The sequence below is a fragment of the Sycon ciliatum genome, chromosome 11, assembly GCF_964019385.1.
Source record: "Sycon ciliatum chromosome 11, ocSycCili1.1, whole genome shotgun sequence".
Taxonomy (NCBI): domain Eukaryota; kingdom Metazoa; phylum Porifera; class Calcarea; order Leucosolenida; family Sycettidae; genus Sycon; species Sycon ciliatum.
This window is the reverse complement of record NC_088653.1, coordinates 24735468-24760243: the sequence shown is the minus strand read 5'-3', so window position 1 is coordinate 24760243 and position 24776 is coordinate 24735468. Positions and strand designations below refer to the sequence as shown.

At 46.5% G+C, this 24776-nt stretch overlaps 1 protein-coding gene across 1 annotated transcript in view; it reads left to right on the top strand.

Annotated features, from left to right (window-relative positions):
• Positions 1 to 8100: 8100 nt before the first annotated feature.
• LOC135827212 (MAM and LDL-receptor class A domain-containing protein 1-like) overlaps positions 8101 to 24776 on the top strand; it is an 88992-nt gene continuing 72316 nt past the window's right edge. The window contains exons 1-3 of the mRNA XM_065339741.1: positions 8101 to 9241; positions 14904 to 15050; positions 15436 to 15707. Coding sequence (XP_065195813.1) covers positions 8101 to 9241; positions 14904 to 15050; positions 15436 to 15707 — 1560 coding nt within the window. The remainder of the gene's footprint in view (positions 9242 to 14903; positions 15051 to 15435; positions 15708 to 24776) is intronic.

The following is a 24776-nucleotide window of genomic DNA, read 5'->3' as shown; positions in this document are numbered from 1 at the left end:
TACTGATGGCACTTGGGTCTTTTTCCCTCCCCCAGGGGACCAACCACGGTCAGTTTCTGGAAACTACCAGAGGTGAAAGAAAGTGATTAAATTTGGAAAGGATTGGGAGAACTTCATATTCAAAGGATCAGTCGGGGAAGTGAACTGCCTGAAAAGAGAAAAAAACGCCAGACCCACCAGGACTCGAACCTGGGACCCTGCTTGTCATGAGCAATGCTCTAACCACTGAGCTATGGGACCAAGCTGAACCTAGAAGGCGCTGACAAGTTTTTCACTCCAAAGGCAGCTCACAACACGTGCCACACATACTGATGGCACTTGGGTCTTTTTCCCTCCCCCAGGGGACCAACCACGGTCAGTTTCTGGAAACTACCAGAGGTGAAAGAAAGTGATTAAATTTGGAAAGGATTGGGAGAACTTCATATTCAAAGTATGTGTGGCACGTGTTGTGAGCTGCCTTTGGAGTGAAAAACTTGTCAGCGCCTTCTAGGTTCAGCTTGGTCCCATAGCTCAGTGGTTAGAGCATTGCTCATGACAAGCAGGGTCCCAGGTTCGAGTCCTGGTGGGTCTGGCGTTTTTTTCTCTTTTCAGGCAGTTCACTTCCCCGACTGATCCTTTGAATATGAAGTTCTCCCAATCCTTTCCAAATTTAATCACTTTCTTTCACCTCTGGTAGTTTCCAGAAACTGACCGTGGTTGGTCCCCTGGGGGAGGGAAAAAGACCCAAGTGCCATCAGTATGTGTGGCACGTGTTGTGAGCTGCCTTTGAAGTGAAAAACTTGTCAGCGCCTTCTAGGTTCAGCTTGGTCCCATAGCTCAGTGGTTAGAGCATTGCTCATGACAAGCAGGGTCCCAGGTTCGAGTCCTGGTGGGTCTGGCGTTTTTTTCTCTTTTCAGGCAGTTCACTTCCCCGACTGATCCTTTGAATATGAAGTTCTCCCAATCCTTTCCAAATTTAATCACTTTCTTTCACCTCTGGTAGTTTCCAGAAACTGACCGTGGTTGGTCCCCTGGGGGAGGGAAAAAGACCCAAGTGCCATCAGTATGTGTGGCACGTGTTGTGAGCTGCCTTTGGAGTGAAAAACTTGTCAGCGCCTTCTAGGTTCAGCTTGGTCCCATAGCTCAGTGGTTAGAGCATTGCTCATGACAAGCAGGGTCCCAGGTTCGAATCCTGGTGGGTCTGGCGTTTTTTTCTCTTTTCAGGCAGTTCACTTCCCCGACTGATCCTTTGAATATGAAGTTCTCCCAATCCTTTCCAAATTATTATTATTTTTATTATTATTATTATTCAAAGGATCAGTCGGGGAAGTGAACTGCCTGAAAAGAGAAAAAAACGCCAGACCCACCAGGACTCGAACCTGGGACCATAGCTCAGTGGTTAGAGCATTGCTCATGACAAGCAGGGTCCCAGGTTCGAGTCCTGGTGGGTCTGGCGTTTTTTCTCTTTTCAGGCAGTTCACTTCCCCGACTGATCCTTTGAATTTGAAGTTCTCCCAATCCTTTCCAAATTTAATCACTTTCTTTCACCTCTGGTAGTTTCCAGAAACTGACCGTGGTTGGTCCCCTGGAGGAGGGAAAAGACCCAAGTGCCGTCAGTATGTGTGGCACGTGTTGTGAGCTGCCTTTGGAGTGAAAAACTTGTCAGCGCCTTCTAGGTTCAGCCTGGTCCCATAGCTCAGTGGTTAGAGCATTGCTCATGACAAGCAGGGTCCCAGGTTCGAGTCCTGGTGGGTCTGGGTTTTTTTCTCTTTTCAGGCAGTTCACTTCCCCGACTGATCCTTTGAATTTGAAGTTCTCCCAATCCTTTCCAAATTATTATTATTATTATTATTATTTAACCCTTTATGTACCGCGCCCATCTCGAACCGTAAAAATATTTACGGTTCGGCGCGCCGCGCTTAGCTGCGCCCTTACTCGCCGTCCTACACTTGATTTTCAAGCGGTTTGTTGCAACGGGAAGCTAAAATCCACGTGCAGATCATGAAGTATGATAGTATAGGGGTTTGCAACTGAAACTGAAACGGCCGAAGTCGTAGAAGTAGAGGAGACGACGGAAGAAATTTTTGAAGCTCCAAGCTCTTCTGAAGAGGACACTGCTGACAATCGGCGATCAGCTGATACCTCCAGTGGTGACGAGCCTGCAATGCGTGAATCTCGCCGCGCCATGCATTCTCGTGAAACTGGTCGTGGCGGTCGTCCTGGTGCTCGCCGTGGAGTTGGCGGAGGTCGCGCGGGTCGTGGCGGAGGTCGCGCACGAAGTCGTGGCGCAGCCATTCCCATCGCTGCGGGAGCGGGAGCCGGAGGTAGGCCAACTCGACCCTGGGATGATCAGGACAGCGCCCCAACCGTTCCAGCGTTCTCCCCAGTTCGTGCGCCAGGCTGCCACTTCCCTCCCCAGTTCAAGCCAGCACGTGAGGTAGATTTTTTCCAATTATTTTTTCTAGCGCTTTAGTTTCTGCGGATTTCGGTCTTTGACCACTTTGTGGTGGGTCTGATCTACTCACCTCCCACCGCTTAGGAGCTGCATCTGCGCCTTGATCCAAGAGGGTGGTGGCGTTCCTGCGGATGCGGAAAACTGGGCCTTTGGCCGAGTCTCACGCGAACCGTGAATTTTTTTTTTTTTTTTTTTTAGTTTCTGCAATTGTACTTTTCACAAATAGTTATGCTGACTGCCACATTGCTTTTCGCCAATCCTATGCAACCAAAGATGGGCACTGGCAAAAGACAAATGTAGATGAGATGTTCAATTTCATAGGGCTGCTATTGTACATGGGTATTGTTAGATTGCCTAGAATCCAGCATTACTGGAGCACAGCGCCGCCTTTGCACGGAACCTGGGCTCGTGCTATGGTTTCAAGTGGGACTAGATTTCAAGCTCTCCTGTCATTTCTGCGTGTAGTTGACCACACCTTAGAAGACTGTAGTGACAAATTGCACAAAGTTAGATATTTGTGCGATCACATATGTACTACTAGCTGTCAACTGTTCCAACCGAGCCGGAATATCGCCATAGACGAGCGAATGGTCAAGACGAAAGCCCGCTTTAGCTACAAACAGTATATTAGAAATAAACCAGTAAAATTTGGAGTGAAAGTATTTGCATTATGTTACAGTCATAGTTCCTACTTGTGCAATTTCAAGATATACACTGGGCGTTCTGAAGCTGGCCAAGCAGATGTGGGATTAGCTCACCGCACTGTGACAGATCTAATGGAACCATATGCAAATCAAGGATATTTTTTGTACACGGATAATTTCTATTCCTCGCCGATGCTGTATAATGACTTAGCTGATAATTACAACACAAGAGCTTGCGGAACATGCCAGGTTAATCATCGTGGATTTCTCTGCTGTTGAAGGACGTCAAACTATACCAGCGACGCGCCCAGCGGTGCGATATGCGATATGTACGGGATGGTAGCTTGTTGCAGCTGCAGTGGATGGACAAACGATGTGTCACCATGATTTCTAATATCCACTGTGCTACAGAATATGTGAATGAAAATAGAACTATAAAGCATCATGGTCAGTTGCATAATGTCATTGTAAAGAAGCCGGCAACAGTGCAGGAATACAACATGGCAATGGGAGGTGTTGATAAATTCGATCAACTCGTAGCCTCATTCCGTATACTTAGAAAAACGAAAAATATTGGAAAACATTATTTCTTGATTTTGTAGAGGTAGCTGCTGTCAATTCATTCATTCTTTATGAGCATTGGTCTAGACAGAACCCAGGTGTTCTTGGTAGTGACCGCACCATGGCGCAGTTAGAGTACCGGCTGGCCATCGTCCGGCAGCTGTGTAATATTGACCATGACACACCAGTACCACTTTATACTGCACCAGCAAAGCCACAGCCTGTAGTAAAACCACCACAACATCTACCAGTGCCCACTGAAGAGATTAGAAACTGTGTGGTGTGCAAAGGCCCCGATCCTCCAAAGTCCAAATTTGCTTGTTCAGTGTGCAAGAACCGCAAAAGCAATCCCGCTCATTTCTGCCTAAATTCAGAGCGTAATTGCTTTGCAGATTATCATGCTGATTAAAACTCTATTCCTTGATTGTATTAGAATGGAAATTTGATTGCTGTACAAACATATCTATATAATTTGATAGAGCCTTGGCTGTGCTGTCAGGACTTCATGATTTTTTTGCTATTTTCGCACTTTTTGACAATTTTCAGGCCATGCCACTGTGACACCAATTGAGATCTGTTCTTGGCTCTTGCTTCTCTGCAAGCCTTCATCCATCTTCGTTCAGAAAAACAAAACTTGTTCATACAAAATATTTGTCCGTCTTGAGATATGAGTGTACACATGGAGTGGGGGACCCCTTACATACATTAGAGGCGCGGTACATAAAGGGTTAAAGAGTCTGGGTGGAGAAAGCAATTTTATGAGTGCAATAAAGAGTATACTAGATGCAGACATGGCCCCTTGCTTGTAGCCAGCGATGCTCTAACCACTGAGCTATGGTGTAGTCGTCATCCCAGCAGAGGCCGTTCAACATTTTCTTTAGACTTCGTAACTCACACTTCCTGTGAATCCACACAGGCGGGTGGGACGTAGCCCTCGCTGTAACCCACACACGTCACGTACAAACTACAGTCCAATTTATAGCGATGCTGGTTGGCGCATCCCTCCCACAGATGGACAGAACTTGACTTCTGCGTTCATTCAATATCAGGCCGCGGTTTTCGAGCCAGTCGGCCAGCGCAGTGACGGATGACGAGAGTCCCAGTGAAATAGTTGCCGTGTTGGAACCACTTTGGTATAGTGCAATATCGTCAGCAAACAGTCTACTAGGGGTCGGTTGAGCTACTGCAGCTACCGCTCGGGTGTAGATATTGAACAAGATGGGCCCCAATACAGATCCTTGGGGTACTCCACTTGTGCATACTGTGATGTTGCTCAGTTCGCTACTGATGCGGACTTGTTGTGTCCGGTTTGTAAGGTAGCTAACGAGCCATTTCATCACCGTACCCCCAACTCCAATTTCAAAACAGTCCTGGATCATAATTTCATGCCGCACTTTGTCGAAGGCCTTCGACATGTCAAGGAAGCACACTCCAGAGGAGTCCTTCTTATCTCGAGCCATTTGCAACTGATCAACCTGTAAGGCTAGTGCATCACCCGTCGAGTGCTGCCGGCGAAATGCAAACTGAGTTTCCGGGATAGCGTCGGTGTGGTCGAGGTGCCGTACAAGCTGCCGCTGGACCAGCTTTTCCAGCAATTTTGACAAAATCGGAAGTAGCGACACTGGTCTATAGTTTGTCGACTGAGACGGATCCCCAGACTTAAACAGCGGGCTTGCAGCCGCCAACTTGAAACCGACAGTCACTGCACCAGATTGCAGTGACAGGTGGAAGAGTGTGGTGACAGATGGTGTGAGGACCTCAGCACAGGACTTCAGGAGAAATCCTGGGACACCGTCGCTGCATGTTGCTTTCGCAGGGTACTAGGGCACTGAAAGCGTGCTTTCAGCGTAAGAGTCAGAATATCTATCTAAGGCTGGGTGTATCTCGATTTAAAATATTTAAACAAACGGCGAGGAGACAATAATTTGATAACCGCAATAAAAAAAAGGAGCTGAACCGACATTTGTTAGGAAATTAGAGGCCACATGCCACGTACTGCTCTTTCCTCTCCGAAACTTAACACTTGCAAGCAAGATATGAAAGCAAGAAAGTGAAATTGAACCGACAATTGTGTACTTTATTCATGCAATGTAACAAAGGTGAAGACGATGTGCAATGAAACGATGAAAATATGAAGAAATGGTGTAGAGAAAAATGTGGATTCAAACAAGTTGTCGTACAACACTCATCAGGAATCGTCGTTGTACCTGCCTAATTTGTGTGTACAGAAAGATAGTATAAATGGGTTTGAAATTGTTCAAGTACTGAACGTGTCGTGTTTGGCGCGGCCAACTTTGGCCCTTAATGTTCTAGGTGAAATGTACTGCTGTTATGTTGTATCACTTTGTCCTTCCTTCTTTCTTTCTCTTGTTTGTTCATTTTACATTTGCAAGTTTAATGTTAGCACACGCATTTGTTATTGCTATCGCTTGTTAAAATAATAATAATAATAATTAGTTTCGTGCAAATTTTCGCTTTTGAATGTTTTGGTATTTTGGTAAAAAAAACGGGTAGACCTGTTCATTGTTATCCTCACATCCTCACACAACAGTGGGTTACAGTGTCTGCTCTAGGATTTCAAACCAACCGGGTACACGTGTAGATCTACCTGGCACAACTCTTGCAACCGAGTCAGTCCCGGGTACAAGACTCAATCGCGGCTATTGTACATCAGGGAGCATTAGAACGCCCTGACTGGGTCCCAACCGGGTCCCCCGGTGTTCTTTTCCCATGCGGGCCCAACCCCAACTGGGTCGCCGAAGCGGCTGACCCGGCTCTGGAGCAGACGATGGGTTAAAGGACCGTAGCAATGAAGCCAGTCATGGCAGTCATGGCAGATAAAGGCTAGAGTGAAGCCACCACACCCAGACAATATGTTTTAAAAGCAGGAAGGCTTGGAAATCACTACAATGTCCCCTGGTAACGAGAGAGCTTGGAAGCTCAGGGCTCTAAGCTATGCTTTTTTGCCTTGAGGACCTAGACAAAAGATGCATAGGGATGTTATGTTGTTGTTGTTGTATACTTTATTTATAGTGGATAAAGTGTTATAAATTCTTACTTCGGTATAAATTTCTACTTTCTGTTTTTAGACATAACCTGGGATTCGAACCCGCACTATCGCCCTGCATGCATCCCCTGATACACTTCGCATACATACTAATTCTTCCAAGTTGCTTCACGTTATTATCTTGTATTTGAAAGCTCTATTTGAATATGCATTGTGGTCAGCCGAGGGTATTACGACACCATCTACCGCAAAAAAAGAATAGGGATGTTAATAGGGATGTTATAAATTTTTCAATTTTCCTATTTTGTTTTAAGCCACTACCTGGGATTCGAACCCGCACTATCGCCCTACATGCATTCCCCCATACACTTCGCATTCATACTCATTCTTCCAAGTTGTTTCACGTTATGATCTTGCGTTTGAAAGCCCTATTTGAATAGTGCGGCCAGCTGTATGTGGCCAGCTGTGTTTGATGGTACGGTACGGTACGGGACAGATACGGGATAGCGCCAGGCGTGACACAAACACACAAACAAACAAACACCAAATTAAAGCTGTGTGGACCCTGGCTAGCACCAGACGTTACTGAATTAACGTCTTCTGCATAGCTACAGGAATGAAAGTACTAATGAAGCCGCTATGCCCGGAAAACTCGGCTTCCCAGCCGAGACTCGTCTCACGCAGACCGTGAAATTATTATTACGCCCGGACAATACGTTAATTCAGCAGGTAGGTTTGGGAAGCACTACCGTGACAGTTTCCCCAATAAATTAAACTCATACATCTCTTATCCGCACTTCTCAGATGTGGGCAAGTCTCTGCACCTGCCACCTTCAACTTGAGTTGCTATGACAAAAAGTGCATTGTTCTTGACTTTTTCCTCAATGGCGTGCATGCACATGCTCCTTTTTAAATGTCTTGTCCTTGCCAATCTCTGCAGTTCACACATTCAAAATCGATTGATTCTTTTTTAAATCTGGGACAAGTGCAATACATGCCAACTTCATCAAAGCTTGCAGTAGTATGATGCACGGCAGGTAGGATTATCCTGACGTGCAGGAAAATCTGATATAGGGCAGTGCCCAGTTCCAAGGTGCCCGAATAAGAGATGTCCAAGGGTACTACAGTCCATTCATCGGAAACTGTCCCGCTGGCTTTTGAAAGTCGGATTTGGGTCGAATTGAGGATCATAAAACTCACTTTAAATCTCAAAAATTTGGGTTTTGGATCTGCTTCTCCATACATTTTGCCATGGCATACCTGTCCGAATTTAGTAAAACCAGGCTGAATTTCTATTTCCCTGTTCTTGGACGCCTGAAATGTGGCAAGGAGTAATTGCACGGGTCACACAATGCAGGATGTACTGTTGTTTTCACGATATCTACAACTACGTGAGAGAGACACCAAAAAGTTAGGGCCTGGTCAGACTGCGGCAAAATCGAAATAATCCTGGGATGCGCTGCCGCATAAACGCTGAACCTGATCCAGAGCAACGTAAAGCTTTAAAGATTGAAAGATCTGCAAAACTTCACGAGATTCGAAGGATACTACAGAAGGAGGGCGAGCAATATTGGCAACGTAAGGCTGTTGAAGTAGATGCTTTACGCCCTGACCCACGGTCCTACTTCAACGCCATCAACAACTTACGCCAACTACGCTCTGGGAAGAAGGCTGCGCCTGTGCGTCTTGCTGACGCAGACGGCAGAATCATGGCAGACATCTCATGGAATCTTAATGCCTTTAATGAATATTATGAATCGGTATTTTACACTGATGGCCAGCCACTCGACCTCAGGCAGCAATCGAATGAGGAAGATCCATTCACAATCGAAGAAGTACGGTCTGCAATTATCAAGCAGAAGTCTGGTGGTGCTGTCGGTCCTGATGGTATCAGTGCTGATGCTTTGAAGTCAGCTAAAAACCTATTCGCACCCTGGCTGACGAATTTCTTCAACGCTGTTCAAGCTACAGAGTACTGTCCTGACGACATGCGCTGCGGCCTCATCGTTCCCATCTACAAAGCCGGCAAGCCTCTAGGACATCCAAAAAGCTTACGCCCCGTTATGCTCCTTTCCGTCGTCCGTAAGATCTTGACGTCAATACTCACCCGACGACACACACTCCATGAGCAGTCATATGTGGCAGAGAGCCAAGCTGGTTTCCGCCCTGGCAGATCGACCACGGATGGTGTCTTTTACGCCAGGACGATGTGTGAGCGTGCACTACTTGGCGACTGGTCATATTCATCGGCACTATTGGACTTCAGCGGTGCGTTTGACACTGTCATTCGTCAGGTTGCTCTGGAGAGGTTAGCCACTGCTGGCGCACCAACGTCCACCACTGCAGTCCTAGTATCAAACACAACAGCCCGCACGAAGCTTGGTAAACAACTAAGCAAACCATTTCCAACGAACATCGGCGTCGTCCAGGGTGACCCAATGTCACCAATAATGTTTATAACTTACGCCGAAGGTTCCATGCGTAAGATCCGAGAGCAAGCTCTACCCGCGTCAGACCTACCAGCAACTTTCACACAATACGCAGACGACACCACTGCCCATCAGCATGAGCGATCATCTGTGGAAGAAACCGTCCGTGTGTGTGAACCCGTTTTCTCGGATGACAATCTGAAGCTGAACGTGGCAAAAACTCAATATTTCACTGTGACCAAGGAAGATGATTCCTGGAAATCGGTGAAGCTGCTGGGGAGTATGCTAGGCACAGCAGAAGACATAGCAGCCAGAGTGTACGCTTCAAATCGGGCATTTGCAAGCATTCCATGGAAACGCCACAACCTGAATTCCAGGCTGTGTATGTTTTCCTGCCTGATATTGCCTGTCTTGCTGTATAATTGTGCGCTTTGGACCTTATCGCAAACATTAACCGACGTCGTCAATGTATGGCACCGGAAGAAACTACGTACCATCATTGGTATCACGTACCCACAACGAATCTCGAACACAGCGCTGTATGCCAGAACCGAGCAGACCCCACTATCCCAAGTCTGCAGGCAACGGAGACTGCTGTGGTTCGGCCATGTAGTGAGGGAAGGCGAAGAATCGTCCTCTTTCCAAGCCCTCCTAATGTCAATCAACACAACAGACATACGACGACCCCGAGGACGACCACGTCTGAGATGGATCGACGTTGTCAAGAAAGACTTACAATGCATTAATCTGTCGCTTCTGGATGCTGTGCAATCTGCTTCTGTTAGAGCTGCTTGGCTCGGAATTGTTAACAGATGCGTTGACCTCATGCAATGAGTGAAATGCGAACTGTCATTATTATTATTATTATTATAATCCGAATCTCCATAGTAACTTGCCGCCAGAGCGGCAAAAGCGAGAGTTGACGCTCCAAAAAAAAGCGAGAACGGACCACGCTTTTCCGCTCCAAACAGGATTTGGCGCAGATACGCCATTGACGCTGATAATCACTGATTTTTTCATCTCGATATCGAGTTGCTAATTGGCCACGGACAACAACAAAACTCATAACTTTTTTATTAGGGTGGCTGGGGCGGTACAACTTTTTTGGGGAAATTTTGACTGCATTTTCGAGTTTATCGGCAAGGCAGAGATGAAATTTGAAAATGTTTTCTGGTGAATCTCTGGAGAATAGCCTTCTCTAGCTTCCTATAGTTATATTTTTACTTTTGGACACAATTTGAAAACGTTTTATGAAAGGTTCGTGTTATTTTTCCACGGACGTTTCATAAAACTTTTTCAAATTTTGTCCAAAAGTAAAAATAAAACTATAAGAGGCTAGAGAAGGCTCTTCTCCAGAGATTCACTAGAAAACATTTTCAAATTTCATCTCCACCTTGCCGATAAACTCAAAGATGCAGTCAAAATGATCCCTAAAAAGTTGTACCGCCCCAGCCACCTTAAGGATGGTTGCAAGGATTGCCCTGAAGGTTGTTGTTGTTGTTGATTTTTATTTTGCTTCGCAAGGCCAAACGGGCAATGGTGCCCAATTCTATGGAAGCGAATTTCAAAAGGGAGAGAGCTACGGGGAGAGAGAGAGAGAGAGAGAGAGAGAGAGAGAGAGAGAGGGAGGGAGGGGGGAGGGAGGGAGGGAGATGATAAGCAATTTTGTAGCGTCAACAGAGCGATTTTGCAGTGTCAATAGAGCGATTTTGAAGCGTCAACAGAGGGAACACAAAGAGTTCATAAGCGCACAAGCACGCAGAGAAGAGTAAATGACGTGGTGTGTGGACGGGAAAAGTCAGACAGAGCATTCATTGCAAGGTGTAGGTGTTGGCGATCCCCAAGGTGAAAGAATTGACGTCGTTCGTGGAGATTACCACTTGACGCTCTAAATGAAGTTTGAATTTTCATTCTCCTCACATGTGTAGTGTGATCGCGATTCAAATTCTGGACTCTTTTCTGTTTTCGTCAGGCAACCAAAATTTGCCGCAGTCTGACCAGGCCCTTAGGGTGCCAGTTTCCAATGAATGGACTGTAGCTACTTACTGGCGCAAGCTGATTGGAATGGTTGGTAGCCAGGACTACAGCACGCGAAGGAGCCGGGAGTGTTGAAGCATGACGTTGATGTCAGGCTGCAGTTGCCGCTCGTGGGCCTAGCGCATCAATATCTGCAGTATAAGCATAGGTGAACCACTACTGGTGTGTTGTTACCTTCTCACCCAGGCCCCCGCCATACAGCAACGCAAACTCTTGATTGTGCGTCTCATTCCATATCATTTCTTATATCGACAATAAACGACGAGGGTGCAGGAGGAGAAAGGAAATGCAAGACCCAAACAAAAAGGCGAGAAGACACGAAGAAACAACAAAGAACAAGCAGTGATAAAGTGACGCCAAATCGGGATGACCATTCAGCGACCAATGCATACAGAGTACATGACCAAGACCAAGACAACCAGACCACGGACGAATCACACATGACTCTCACTCCCAGACCAAAACTAGCACTGTGCATGCAAGGCATTCACTTGACAGTCACTCTCACACAGACGGAAGCAGATTCTCACACTCTGACAGCACGTACTCTTGCATGCACTACATACCATAAGTGTCACACATCACACCATACTCGCATATACACTTAGACCATATAATTACCACATCAGACATCGGACTCTACAAGACAAGAACAAAATACAACGTGCGCACTAAAATACTCGAACGGAATTACGTAACATGCCGTATTTTTCAGAGGATAGTGCGCACCTTTAGTATAACGCGCACCCCCAATCTTTATTGGGGGTGCGAACTTAAATCTTCATTGAAGTACATGCATTTCATATTCGGAGCAACGTGCGCACCAGCGATTTAGGGCCTAAAATAGCATATCTAAAGTGCGCACTATACTCCGGAAAATACGTTACGCAATCAATACGTTCCTGCGAGAGTGTTTCAATGACCAACACATTTTACCAAGAGTATAAGCCCCCCTGGTCCGGCTAAACCAGGAGGTGTTTACCTTCAGTGCCTGTTAGTGGAATTAGCAGTAAACAAAATAGGGTCCTGCACATTCAACACCCAACCGGGTCTGCCAGGTTCTATAAGATTCTGAGATATGCTACAAAATTCTACTGGATTTTTTGCATCTATACAACGTGCATAAGCATTGTTAGAAAATAATTCTATTGTGAATGTGTGTGTGTGTGCGTGTGTGCGTGTCTACATGTCTATACCATAATTATGTGTGTGTGTGTGTGTGTGCGTGTGTGTGTGTGTGTGCGTGTGTGTGCGTGTGTGTGTGTGTGTGTGTGTGTGTGTGTGCGCGTGTGCGTTTGTGTGCGTGTTTGTTTGAATTCACGCGTGAATGTGTTTGTGCTCCATCGCTGGCTTTTACATTCTGCATCGTGCACCAGCTACAACAAACGGTAAGTATCCACCACTATCTGTCTGTCTAGCTTTTTTTTCTGATTCCTGCATGTAAAATTACTCTAGTGACCGTTGTATATCCTTATTGACTTCTTCTTCCTTGGTGCAAGTCACACTCCATGTATGTTCTTCATTCTCTTTACCTTTACTGGGTCTTCACATTGTCCATACCCTCAACTTTTAACTATTCTTGTTCTTTTTTGCCTCATCGGCGCTCTTTTAATTTGTGTGTCAACACTGTTGAGTTATTCGATGTTAAACGAGAGAGCTTGGAAGCTCAGGGCCCTACGCTATGCTTTTTTGCCTTGATGACCTAGACAAAAAAAGAATAGGGATGTTATAAATTCTTTAAAAAGTCCTTTTTTAAAGACATAACCTGGTATTCGAACCCGCACTATCGCGCCCTGCATGCATCCCCCGGTCTTTGAAAAATCCTTTTTTTTTTTAAGACATAACCTGGGATTCGAACCCGCACTATCGCGCCCTGCATGCATTCCCCCGATACACTTCGCATACATACTAATTCTTCCAAGTTGTTTCACATTATGATCTTGCATTTGAAAGCCCTATTTGAATATGCATTGTGGCCAGCCGTCTTTGATGGTACGGTACGGTAGGGATAGGTACGGGACAGGTACGATCGAGGGTAATACGACACCGTCTCCCGTACCGTACCATCAAACACAGCTGGCCACATACAGCTGCCCGCAATATTCAAATAGGGCTTTCAAACGCAAGAAGAATGGGTATGAATGCGAAGTGTATGGGGGAATGCATGTAGGGCGATAGTGCGGGTTCGAATCCCAGGATATGCCTGAAAAAATGGGAGAATTGAAAAATGTATAACATCCCTACGATTTTTTGCCGTCAGATACGGGATAGCGCCAGGCGTGACACAAACAAACAAACAAACACACAAACAAACAAATACCAAATTAAAGCTGTGTGGACCCTGGCTAGCGCCAGACGTTACTGAAGTAGCGTCTTCTGCATAGCTACGGGAATGAAAGCTGTGTGGACCCTGGCTAGCGCCAGACGTTACTGAAGTAACGTCTTCTGCATAGCTACGGGAATTAATACTACTACTACCGTAAAGTACCGCCAGAGCGCCCCACCATCTCATCCTTTCCTGGAGGTGGTCTGCTGTCTGTAGGCCATACGACATGAATCTTGTACACATATTGCACATTTTGCAGTCAATCCGTACCTTCAAGAGGACACACGCTCCACACAAAAACCTGCCAAGCGTGACCTTAGTACACTAAGATTCTCACATAGTACACACTTCGTTGCACTCTGCCATACGATTTTCCTTTCTCTGGCTGTAAAATCAAGGCGGGGCGCTCTCGCGAGACGGGGCGCGCTGGCGGTACTTTACGGTACTACTACTGCTGCTGCTGCTGCTGCTGCTACTACTGCTACTACTACTGCTACTACTACTGCTACTCCTACTGCTACTACTACTACTACTACTACTACTACTACTACTACTACTACTACTACTACTACTACTACTACTACTACTACTACTACTACTACTACTACTACTACTACTACTACTACTACTACTACTACTACTGCTACTGCTACTGCTACTGCTACTGCTACTGCTACTGCTACTGCTACTGCTACTGCTACTGCTACTGCTACTGCTACTGCTACTGCTACTGCTACTGCTACTGCTACTGCTACTGCTACTGCTACTGCTACTGCTACTGCTACTGCTGCTACTACTGCTACTACTGCTGCTGCTGCTGCTACTACTGCTACTACTGCTACTACTGCTGCTACTACTGCTACTACTGCTACTACTACTACTGCTACTACTGCTACTACTACTACTGCTACTACTACTACTACTACTACTACTACTACTACTACTACTACTACTACTACTACTACTACTACTACTACTACTACTACTACTACTACTACTACTACTACTACTACTACTACTACTACTACTACTACTGCTGCTGCTGCTGCTGCTGCTGCTGCTGCTGCTGCTGCTGCTGCTGCTGCTGCTGCTGCTGCTGCTGCTGCTGCTGCTGCTGCTGCTGCTGCTGCTGCTGCTGCTGCTGCTGCTGCTGCTGCTGCTGCTGCTGCTGCTGCTGCTGCTGCTGCTGCTGCTGCTGCTGCTGCTGCTGCTGCTGCTACTACTACTACTACTACTACTACTGCTACTACTACTGCTACTACTAGTCAGTATGCGGATGGACCTTAACGGACGCAAATTTCGAAGAGTCTTAGGATTTATTATTGTACCCTCTTCCTGTGCGTACCTCCGTGAGTATGTGTGTACGAATTGTGTGTGTGTGTGTGTGTGTGTTCGTGGGCGTGTACGCGTGTTTGTGTACTGCAACATGTGTGTGGGTTTGCTATACATGTCTATCGTATATCAGCATGCAAAGCATCCCATGCTGACTTTACAACAGGACTGAGCGGCTACACACAAGCTACTAGCATTGATCAATTTGACTGGACGAGAAACACAGGAACAACAACAAGTACAGAAACAGGTCCCTTGTCAGATCGTTCAACTTGGTCTGGTAAGTGATTTGTGTCGCCAGGGTCAGCCCAATATGAGTCCAACGGTAGATCTGATCTACAAGAAATCATATCACGGTTGTATGTGCATTAAATGGCGATCGCCTAGTTGGAGCTAAATGTCGGGTTGCGGCAGATGCTAGAAATCTGTCAGTTTTGTATCCGATTGTGGCAAGGTCTGACTGCTTAGTTTGTAGTTGAATTGACGAGCCGTTACTCATAGCTTGCACCCAATTGCTGTCTAACCGGTCAGTTATTTTCAATGGCCTCATGAATGTTCAATGCTTCGTGAATGAACCTGTTGTGGCCGTATATGAGTATACACTCTTTCTATGGGCGAACAACAAGGCATGTTCCACTTCTACGGCTATGTGTGCGTGTTTTTAGGTCACTACCTGTATATCGAGGCCTCTTCAAGGACTGCTGATGATAAAGCCATTATCTACTCACCACATTACACCACATTACACCCAAAGGTCTGTACCTTCTCTTTCTGGTACCACATGTACGGTGAGGACATCGGTATGCTGAACGTCTACGTGAAGACTTCCACTGCAAATGTCAGGGTCTTCACGCAAAGCGGAAACAAGGGTAACAATTGGCTCCGCGCACGAGTGCTCTTGAACACTGTCCCAGCAGTTACATCTGGTCAATTCCAGGTAGGCATTAGCCAATGCAATGTCTATTTTTGCCTGATGATTGCACACAGTGCATGAAACTCAGAGTAGCAAAACACTACTGAAGTACTAGTTACGAGTGATCCATTGTTTGTTGACAGGTGTATACATGTATATATTTATTTTAAAAATAGAGAGGTAGGCGAACGAAATTTATATACACACAACAACAAGGTTGTCAATTTCATAATACGAAAAGCTTTTCAACCATTTTCATCAGTAGTTACATGGGAATGAACAATAACGAAACGCAACAGCAGGAACGAAGCAGCAGCTTCAGTGTCATGTCATCACACCAGCCTGGAACAGCGCGCACTGATTCACGCTGGAGGTGCTATGCATTCGCAGTTTGAGGCCAGAACTGTGTCAACAAAAGAAGCACATCAAAGTGCTGCCGCTGTTCAAGTGGTAACCAGACTGACAACTTTATCATGTGTTTGTTCTGGTACTGCATTCCCTTCATGTGTTGTTTCCCGCATTTTTCCACTGCTCCATACATTCTTATGGTAATGTAGTGTGAACTTGAGGCGCGTAAGAATATTCTGGCTGATTCTCTACCCCCAGCATAATTTGTTGTTGTTTCAAATCTTTATTCTCACGATAGCCAGTGGCCAATAAGAGATAATAGTGTAAGAAAGGAGAAAGAGTGAGGAAGAATTGGGTGGGTGGAGACATATTCTGGCGGCTTTCCGCTGGAGTCGTTCTAGCCTGTCAAGGGAAGTGTGTGACAACGGTGTGAGAGCATTGCTCGCATACGAGAATATAGGTAGTATGTATGTCTGATAGATGTGAGATAAAGATACACTGGTGAGTGTTGACCTTAGTCTAAAAAGAATATTGAAAGACTTGAGTGATTTTTTGACTATGTATTCAACATGCTCCGTTCAACGGAGGTCATGCTGAAAGATTATTCCGAGGTGTTTGTGTTTTTGTGCTACGGGAAGCGGACTATTCCTGAGGGTGATCTGGGGTGGCTGTACAGGGGGGGGGGGGGGGGCGGTTATTGTGGTGGAACGGGAGGATGACTGTTTTCTTTGTGTTAGCCAGCAGGTGCCATCTTTGAAGCCAGTCTCCAGCTGCTGTGACACTCTGTTGTAGGTTTCGGATGCAGTCTTGAAGAGTTCTCTCTATGAAAATCAGAGCGGTGTCATCTGCAAATTGGCTACAGGGGGTGCCGGGATTCTCACATTCGTGTGGAATGTCTATGGTGTAGACGAGGAATAGAAGCGGCCCAAGAACAGATCCCTGAGGGACGCCGGCAGGAATCTCGAGGAGAGGCGATAGGTCGCCATCCACCTGGACCCTTTGCCGACGCCCCAACAGGTACTGTCAGAACCACTCCAGGGCGTTGCCCTGGACACCATAGTGGGAGAGTTTTGCTAGAAGGCCTGCATGCCACACACAATCGAAGGCCTTGCTTAGATCAAAAAGCAGGCATTGACATGTTTCCCGTTGTCTCTCGCAGTGGAGAGGGTATGGACGAGCCGGGCAAGCTGCTGCTCAGTGCCGTCTTTCTCACGGAATCCGGACTGCTGGTTGGGTAGGTGGGGTGTTATGTGCTGGTAGAGGAGTTGAGTTGTGCAATTTTTTCTTGGATTTTTGATGTAGTGCTCAAGAGAGAGAGAGATGGGTCTATAGTTTGTTGGTTGGGTTGGGTCACCAGGCTTGGGTACTGGAGTAATGGTGGCATCTTTCCACTCCTGTGGGATTTCTCCGGTTTGGAATGATCGACGGTGCAAGTTCCTTAGCCACTTCTTTGAGTAAGCGGTTTGGAATAGAGTCGACCCCAGAGCTTTTGTTGGTATCAACTCCGCGGAGGAGTTTTTCGATTTCAGGTTGGGAAGTCGAGATTTCTTGAAGGGGACTGAGGATGTCAGGGGTGGTGTTGATGGCTGGAGTTTGCTCATCCGCATTGGCCACGGACAGCTTGCTCTGTGAAATGAAGAATTCGTTGAGGGCAGCGGCTTTTTGTGCTGATGTCGTTGCGGGAGTTGCTTGGCTGACGAGTTCGGGTATGCGTTGTTTTGTAGCTGTACTTAGGTGCTTCATGAGGCAGTGTAGGGAAGTAGAGGAGGCTGTTGAGTTGTTTACGAAATCCGGTTTTGCACGACGCAGGAGGGTTGCGACACAGTTTCTTTGGGAAGTGAACGTGTTCCAGTCGTCGGGCGAGCGCGTAAGTGAAGGTATATTCTGTCTTTTCTGTGCTTATCCTTGATCTCTTTCAAGAGGCCCTTTGATATCCATGGTTGTGCTGGCACGTTCTTCCTGTCCCAAGGGGGGTGAGTGCGAGTAACTTGGCAGTGTTCTTGGGCGATGCTCAGGACTTTGTCGCGCCAGGATCGCCAGAAGGTGTCAACTGGGCATGGGTCGTGTTGGTTTGGATGGTGGCTGAGATTTGTGCGTGAAAGTTTTCTCGAAGAAGGTGGATAGTGCTGTCTGTCCATGACCAGAATGTGGTGCTTCTGGATCGTGGAGGGGAGTTGTTAATTATTGAAGGGGGGGGGGCAGTTGATTATTGATGTGGCCACTGATAGTAGTGTGATCGGATACGCCAAACGGTGGAAGTGATTGGATATGAATATCATTGGTGTGGAGTGAGGAGATAACAAGGTCTAGACATGAGAGAGGTGTTTGTCGGTGGATGTAAGTGAGGCCGTATGTTGTTGTTGTTGTTGTTGTTGTTGTTGTTGTTGTTGTTGTTGTTGTTGTTGTTGTTGTTGTTGTTGTTGTTGTTGTTGTTGTTGTTGTTGTTGTGGTTCAAATCTTTATTCTCACGATAGCCAGTGGCCAATAAGAGATAATAGTGTAAGAAAGGAGAAAGAGTGAGGAAGAATTGGGTGGGCAGGGCCTAGGGGTTAATGACTACTTAAGTGTACGGGCAGGGGTGGTCCCCACACGAGCATACAGAGTTGCGTACTTAAGTGTACGGGGAGGGGTGGTCGCTACACGAGCATACAGAGTTGTGCAACAGCAGGGATATCTCGGATTTGAAGGGAGTACGAGAAGGGATTTCGCGAAGCTGGGTGGGCAGGCAATTAAAGTAATGAAGGGCCTTGTACAGGGGAGAATGGAGACAGCGGTCAGTCCGCGGAGTTGGCAAGTGCCACGTACGAGAGCGACGTAAATTATACGAAGGTTGCACGTTGCTAGCAGTATGCAGTGAGAGTATATGTGGTGGAGCATAATTGTGGCGCAGAGAATGCGCGAAGAGTATATGTTTAACTTTAAAGCGTGAGAATAATGTTGGCCATTTGATGCGATGCAAAAGGTGGGAGTGTTCTAAGTGTGTGTAAAGGGGAATGTGGAGACATATTCTGGCGGCTTTCCGCTGGAGTCGTTCTAGCCTGTCAAGGGAAGTGTGGGACAACGGTGTGAGAGCATTGCTCGCATATGAGAATATAGGTAGTATGTATGTCTGATAGATGTGAGATAAAGAATCTCTGGTGAGTGTAGACCTTAGTCTAAAAAGAATATTGAAAGACTTGAGTGATATTTTGACTATGTATTCCACATGCTCCGTCCAACGGAGGTCATGCTGAAAGATTATTCCGAGGTGTTTGTGTTTTTGTGCTACGGTAAGCGGACTATTCCTGAGGGTGACCTGGGGTAGCTGTTCAGGGGGGGGGGGTTATTGTGGTAGAACGGGAGGATGACTGTTGTTGTTGTTGTTGTTGTTGTTGTTGTTGTTGTTGTTGTTGTTGTTGTTGTTGTTGTTGTTGTTGTTGTTGTTGTTGTTGTTGTTGTTGTTGTTGTTGCTGTTGTTGTTTGAATTTGAATTCTTTATTCTCACGATGGCACCATCGCCAATAAGAGATAAATATATGAGAAGGTGAGATTGTGGGTTAAACAGTTGGAAAGTGATTTACATCTCTTTGAACTTCACAGGTATGGGAGAGGGTGAGCGCTGCAGCAGCAGATTGAGTTAATCAGCAGTGAGCAGATTTCTTGTTTGAAAGCAGGTCGGGAGGAGACGTCACGAGTGCTAGCAGGGAGAGCATTGTAGTATTCTAGGGACTTGTACAGTGGGGAATCTTTACAGCGATCGGTTCTGGAGGGTGGGAGGTGCCAAGTGCGTGCGTGTCAAAGGCTTGACTGGGCCGTAACTTGAGCGGGGATGTTGAGCATGCGTATGTGTTGTGGGGCATATAGGTATTTTATGGAGTGAGCAAGAAGGGTGAGCTTTACTTTGCGGCGAGCGAACATTGTCGGCCATTTGAGCCGATGGAGCAGTGTTGAATGGTTCAGAGGAGTGTAGAGGGGGAGACTATCAAAGGCTTTACTAAGATCGAAGAAACACGTAACAGCATGCTTCCATGCATCCCTAGCTGTGGATATCTGGTGGACGATCTGTGCGAGTTGCAGTTCGGTCCCGTCTTGTTTTCTGAAGCCGGATTGGTTTGAGGGTAAGTGCGGTGCTATGTGATTGTACAGACGAGAGTGGACTATTCTTTCTTGTGTTTTTGATATTATACTGAGCAGGGAGATGGGTCGGAAGTTGGTAGGATGGGAGGGGTTGCCCGACTTGGGGATGGGTGTAATAGTCTTTCCAATCCTGTGGTATTTCTCCGGTTCTGAAGGACAGATTGTGGAGACTAGTGAGAGATGGGGAGATTTCCTTTGCAGTTTCTTTCAGGAGCCGAGTTGGGATGTTGTCAAAGCCTGGGCTCTAGCCAGTGTCTAGACTGCTTAGAAGCTTCTCGACCTCTTCCACTGTTGCTGCGATTGTATTTAGAGTAAGACTGATGTCAGGGGTAGTGTTGATGTCTGGTGTAGTACAGGCAGTCTTGTCAAAGGACTGTTGGCTTTGGGGGATAAAGAACTTTTTGAGAGCTGTTGCCTTCTCCATAGCCGTGGCTGCAGTGGAGTTGGCTGTCGATAGTGTGGGAATTGTTTGCTTATGCGGTTTCTTCAGGTGCTTCAGTAGACGGTGGAGGTTTGTACCCGTTGACGTTGTCTGCTGGACAAAATCGGACTTAGCCTGTCGCAAAAGAGCGGTTACTCGGTTACGCTGGGCTGTGTACAGTTTCCAATCTGAGTCTAGTTGGGTCGCCTTGTAGGTGCGGAACTGTTTGTGCTTTGTTTTGATCTGGCTGAGGAGAACCTTCGTCATCCAGGGACGAGTGGGCGTAGCATTTTTGGGGGATTTGCTTCTGGTCACTTGGCAGTGGTGCACGGCTAGTTTCAGTATCTGGTCTTGTTGTTGTTGTTGTTGTTGTTGTTGTTGTTGTTGTTGTTGCTGTTGTTGTTGTTGTTGTTGTTGTTGTTGTTGTTGTTGTTGTTGTTGTTGTTGTTGTTGTTGTTGTTGTTGTTGTTGTTGCTGTTGTTGTTGTTGTTGTTGTTGTTGTTGTTGTTGTTGTTGTTGTTTTTGTTGTTGTTGTTGTTGTTGTTGTTGTTGTTGTTGTTGTTGTTGTTGTTGTTGTTGTTGTTGTTGTTGTTGTTGTTGTTGTTGTTGTTGTTGTTGTTGTTGTTGTTGTTGTTGTTGTTGTTGTTGTTTGTTTGAATTCTTTATTCTCACGATGGCACCATCGCCAATAAGAGATACATTTATGAGAAAGTGAGATTGTGGGTTAAACAGTTGGAAAGTGTACGTCAACAGGCATGTTGATGTGTTCCGCGACAAAATGCTGTAGATCCATGCTTTGAGGCGGCCTGAATCACTGTAGAGAAGCCAATCACCTTGCGAGAGCAGTAGCGAGTGCGTGTGCAGCTCCTCATCGTAGAGTAACGTTAGAACATGCACAAATGTAAGCTGCATGGCACCCTTCACGTCTCGCTTCAGCTCCTTCTCTGCCACAGACCTTGCAAGCTGATTCCATACACCACTGCCACAGGTTATGTCTGTCAGCTAGCTACAGCAACAATATCCTCTTCATGAATGGTCTAAAATATTTTCTCTGGTCAAAACCAGCTTTCCACTGTCCACAACACAGCATGATCGCATGTGCATGGACAGGATCCGACTGTGATGCAGCTCTCCTGGAAGGAAGCAAAGTTCTTCTGTCGCCAATGCTATCGCTTGTCAGTGTCACTCCAGAAAAAAATTCAATTTCAGAAGCTACGAATTCAACGCATTCCAGTCTGCCTCCACCAAGACTACCGCAGGGCACCTGATTTGACAAGGTATATCAGTAGGACTTGGAAAAGTCACAGTAACATTTCGATCACTAGCCATTACAACAAGTATCAAAACATCAAAACAAACATCGTGATTCAGCCATCGATCTACAAAATAATTACAGGTTCCCTTTCGCGCCAGCTGGACATGCATGCTCTCACCAGGCCGGGAGTCGTCAAACGCCGGTCCTTGACGACTCCCTGGCTCTCACTTGTCAGCCATCTCACACGTCGTGTGGGGCACGCGCAGACGTCCAGCACACACGCGTGTCGAAATGTGTTTTTTGCCGGGAAAGTCGGTAAAAATTAAGTGAGGGTCCCTTTAGTCCTTCGCTGGCAGAATAGACGATAGTCGCCACGGTGTGGTCGGTAGACGCATGTTGCGTTGATGGTGCCGTCGTTGGCTGACAGTTTCAGTGATAATAGGTCAAAGCTGTCTGGGGTTGTTGTAGGGACGAGTTCATGAGGTAAAGTGTCGTTCACGTAGAGAATCACTCCTCCGCCTTGGCGGTCTGGGCGGTCTGCACGATGTCGTGTGTATCCACTGAGGGCAAACAGAGAGTCTGGGTCGTGCTGGGTACACAATGTATACTCAATGGAGCAGCGCGCCCGAAACAGCGCGCACCGATTCACACTTGAGGCGCTATACATTCGCAGTTTGAGGCCAGAAATGTGTCGACAAAAGAAGCACATCAAGGTGCCGCGGCTGTTCAAGCTGCAACCGGACTGACAACTTTATCACGTGTTTGTGCTGGTACTGCATTCCCTTCGTGTGTTGTTTCCCGCATTTTCCCACTGCTCCATACATTCTTATGGTAGTGTAGTGTGAACTTGAGGCGGGTAAGAATATTCTTGCTGATTCTCTACCCCCAGTATAAATTCTGGCTCCGTTTTCATTCTTGCTCATTCCCATGTAACTACTGATGAAACAGGTTGAAAAGCTTTTAGTATTATGAAATTGACAACCTTGTTGTTGTGTGTATATAATATAATTATATTGTCCGCAGATTGAGTATATATATACAATGGAAGCGGTCCTCACCAAGAAAACACAATCTGTTGCTACTCCGAGTTTCTTGAGTCTTTCAATCGTCAGGCAACTTTTCTGTTAGAAAAGTTGCCTGACGATTGAAAGACTCAAGAAACTCGGAGTAGCAACAGATTGTATTTTCTTGGTGAGGACCGCTTCCATTGTGTACTAGCTCCAGTGCACCCCAGCACTGTTGACCCCTCTTTGCGGTGGACGGGACCACTTCCCCCTATATTATATATAGATATACTCAATCTGCGGACAGCATGCTGTTTCGTTCTTTGTGATCTCATCAGCGCAGCACAGAGGAAATGAGGCCGAACCTGATAGCAATGGAAATAAAAATTTCCAATCAGGCCCGAACGTACCTTGCCAGAGTGCTCAAACTGACAAGTCAGTGAGCTCTGCGTAATGCAAACAGCAAAGGCACTACCCCACATGAGAGTGCTCAACTACTACAAGAGCAGGAGCGAAAATACTCTATCTGCGGACAGCATGCTGTTTCGTTCTTTGTGAACTCATCAGCGCAGCGCTCTGCGTATATATATATACAGCAGTTTTTATTGCTATAATATATATATATACGTTATGCAGAGCTCACTGACTTGTCAGTTTGAGCACTCTGGCAAGGTACGTTCGGGCCTGATTGGAAATTTTTATTTCCATTGCTTTCGGGTTCGGCCTCATTTCCTCTGTGCTGCGCTGATGAGTTCAAAAAGAACGAAACAGCATGCTGTTCGCAGATTGAGTATTTCGCTCCTGCTCTTGTGGCAGTTGAGCACTCTTGCGTGGGGTAGTGCCTTTGCCGTTTGCGTTATGCAGAGCTCACTGACTTGTCAGTTTGAGCACTCTGGCAAGGTACGTTCGGGCCTGATTGGAAATTTTTATTTCCATTGCTATCGGGTTCGGCCTCATTTCCTCTGTGCTGCGCTGATGAGTTCAAAAAGAACGAAACAGCATGCTGTCTGCAGATTGAGTATTTCGCTCCTGCTCTTGTGGCAGTTGAGCACTCTTGCGTGGGGTAGTGCCTTTGCCGTTTGCGTTATGCAGAGCTCACTGACTTGTCAGTTTGAGCACTCTGGCAAGGTACGTTCGGGCCTGATTGGAAATTTTTATTTCCATTGCTATCGGGTTCGGCCTCATTTCCTCTGGGCTGCGCTGATGAGTTCAAAAAGAACGAAACAGCATGCTGTCCGCAGATTGAGTATTTCGCTCCTGCTCTTGTGGCAGTTGAGCACTCTTGCGTGGGGTAGTGCCTTTGCCGTTTGCGTTATGCAGAGCTCACTGACTTGTCAGTTTGAGCACTCTGGCAAGGTACGTTCGGGCCTGATTGGAAATTTTTATTTCCATTGCTATCGGGTTCGGCCTCATTTCCTCTGTGCTGCGCTGATGAGTTCAAAAAGAACGAAACAGCATGCTGTCTGCAGATTGAGTATTTCGCTCCTGCTCTTGTGGCAGTTGAGCACTCTTGCGTGGGGTAGTGCCTTTGCCGTTTGCGTTATGCAGAGCTCACTGACTTGTCAGTTTGAGCACTCTGGCAAGGTACGTTCGGGCCTGATTGGAAATTTTTATTTCCATTGCTATCGGGTTCGGCCTCATTTCCTCTGTGCTGCGCTGATGAGTTCAAAAAGAACGAAACAGCATGCTGTCCGCAGATTGAGTATATATATATATATATATACTCAATCTGCGGACAGAACTGTTTCGTCCTTTGTGGACTCGTCAGCGCAGCACAGAGAAAATGAGGCCGAACCTGATAGCAATGGAAATAAAAATTTCCAATCAGGCCCGAACGTACCTTGCCAGAGTTCTCAAACTGACAAGTCAGTGAGCTCTGCATAACGCAAACAGCAAAGGCACTACCCCACGCAAGAGTGCTCAACTGCTACAAGAGCAGGAGCGAAATA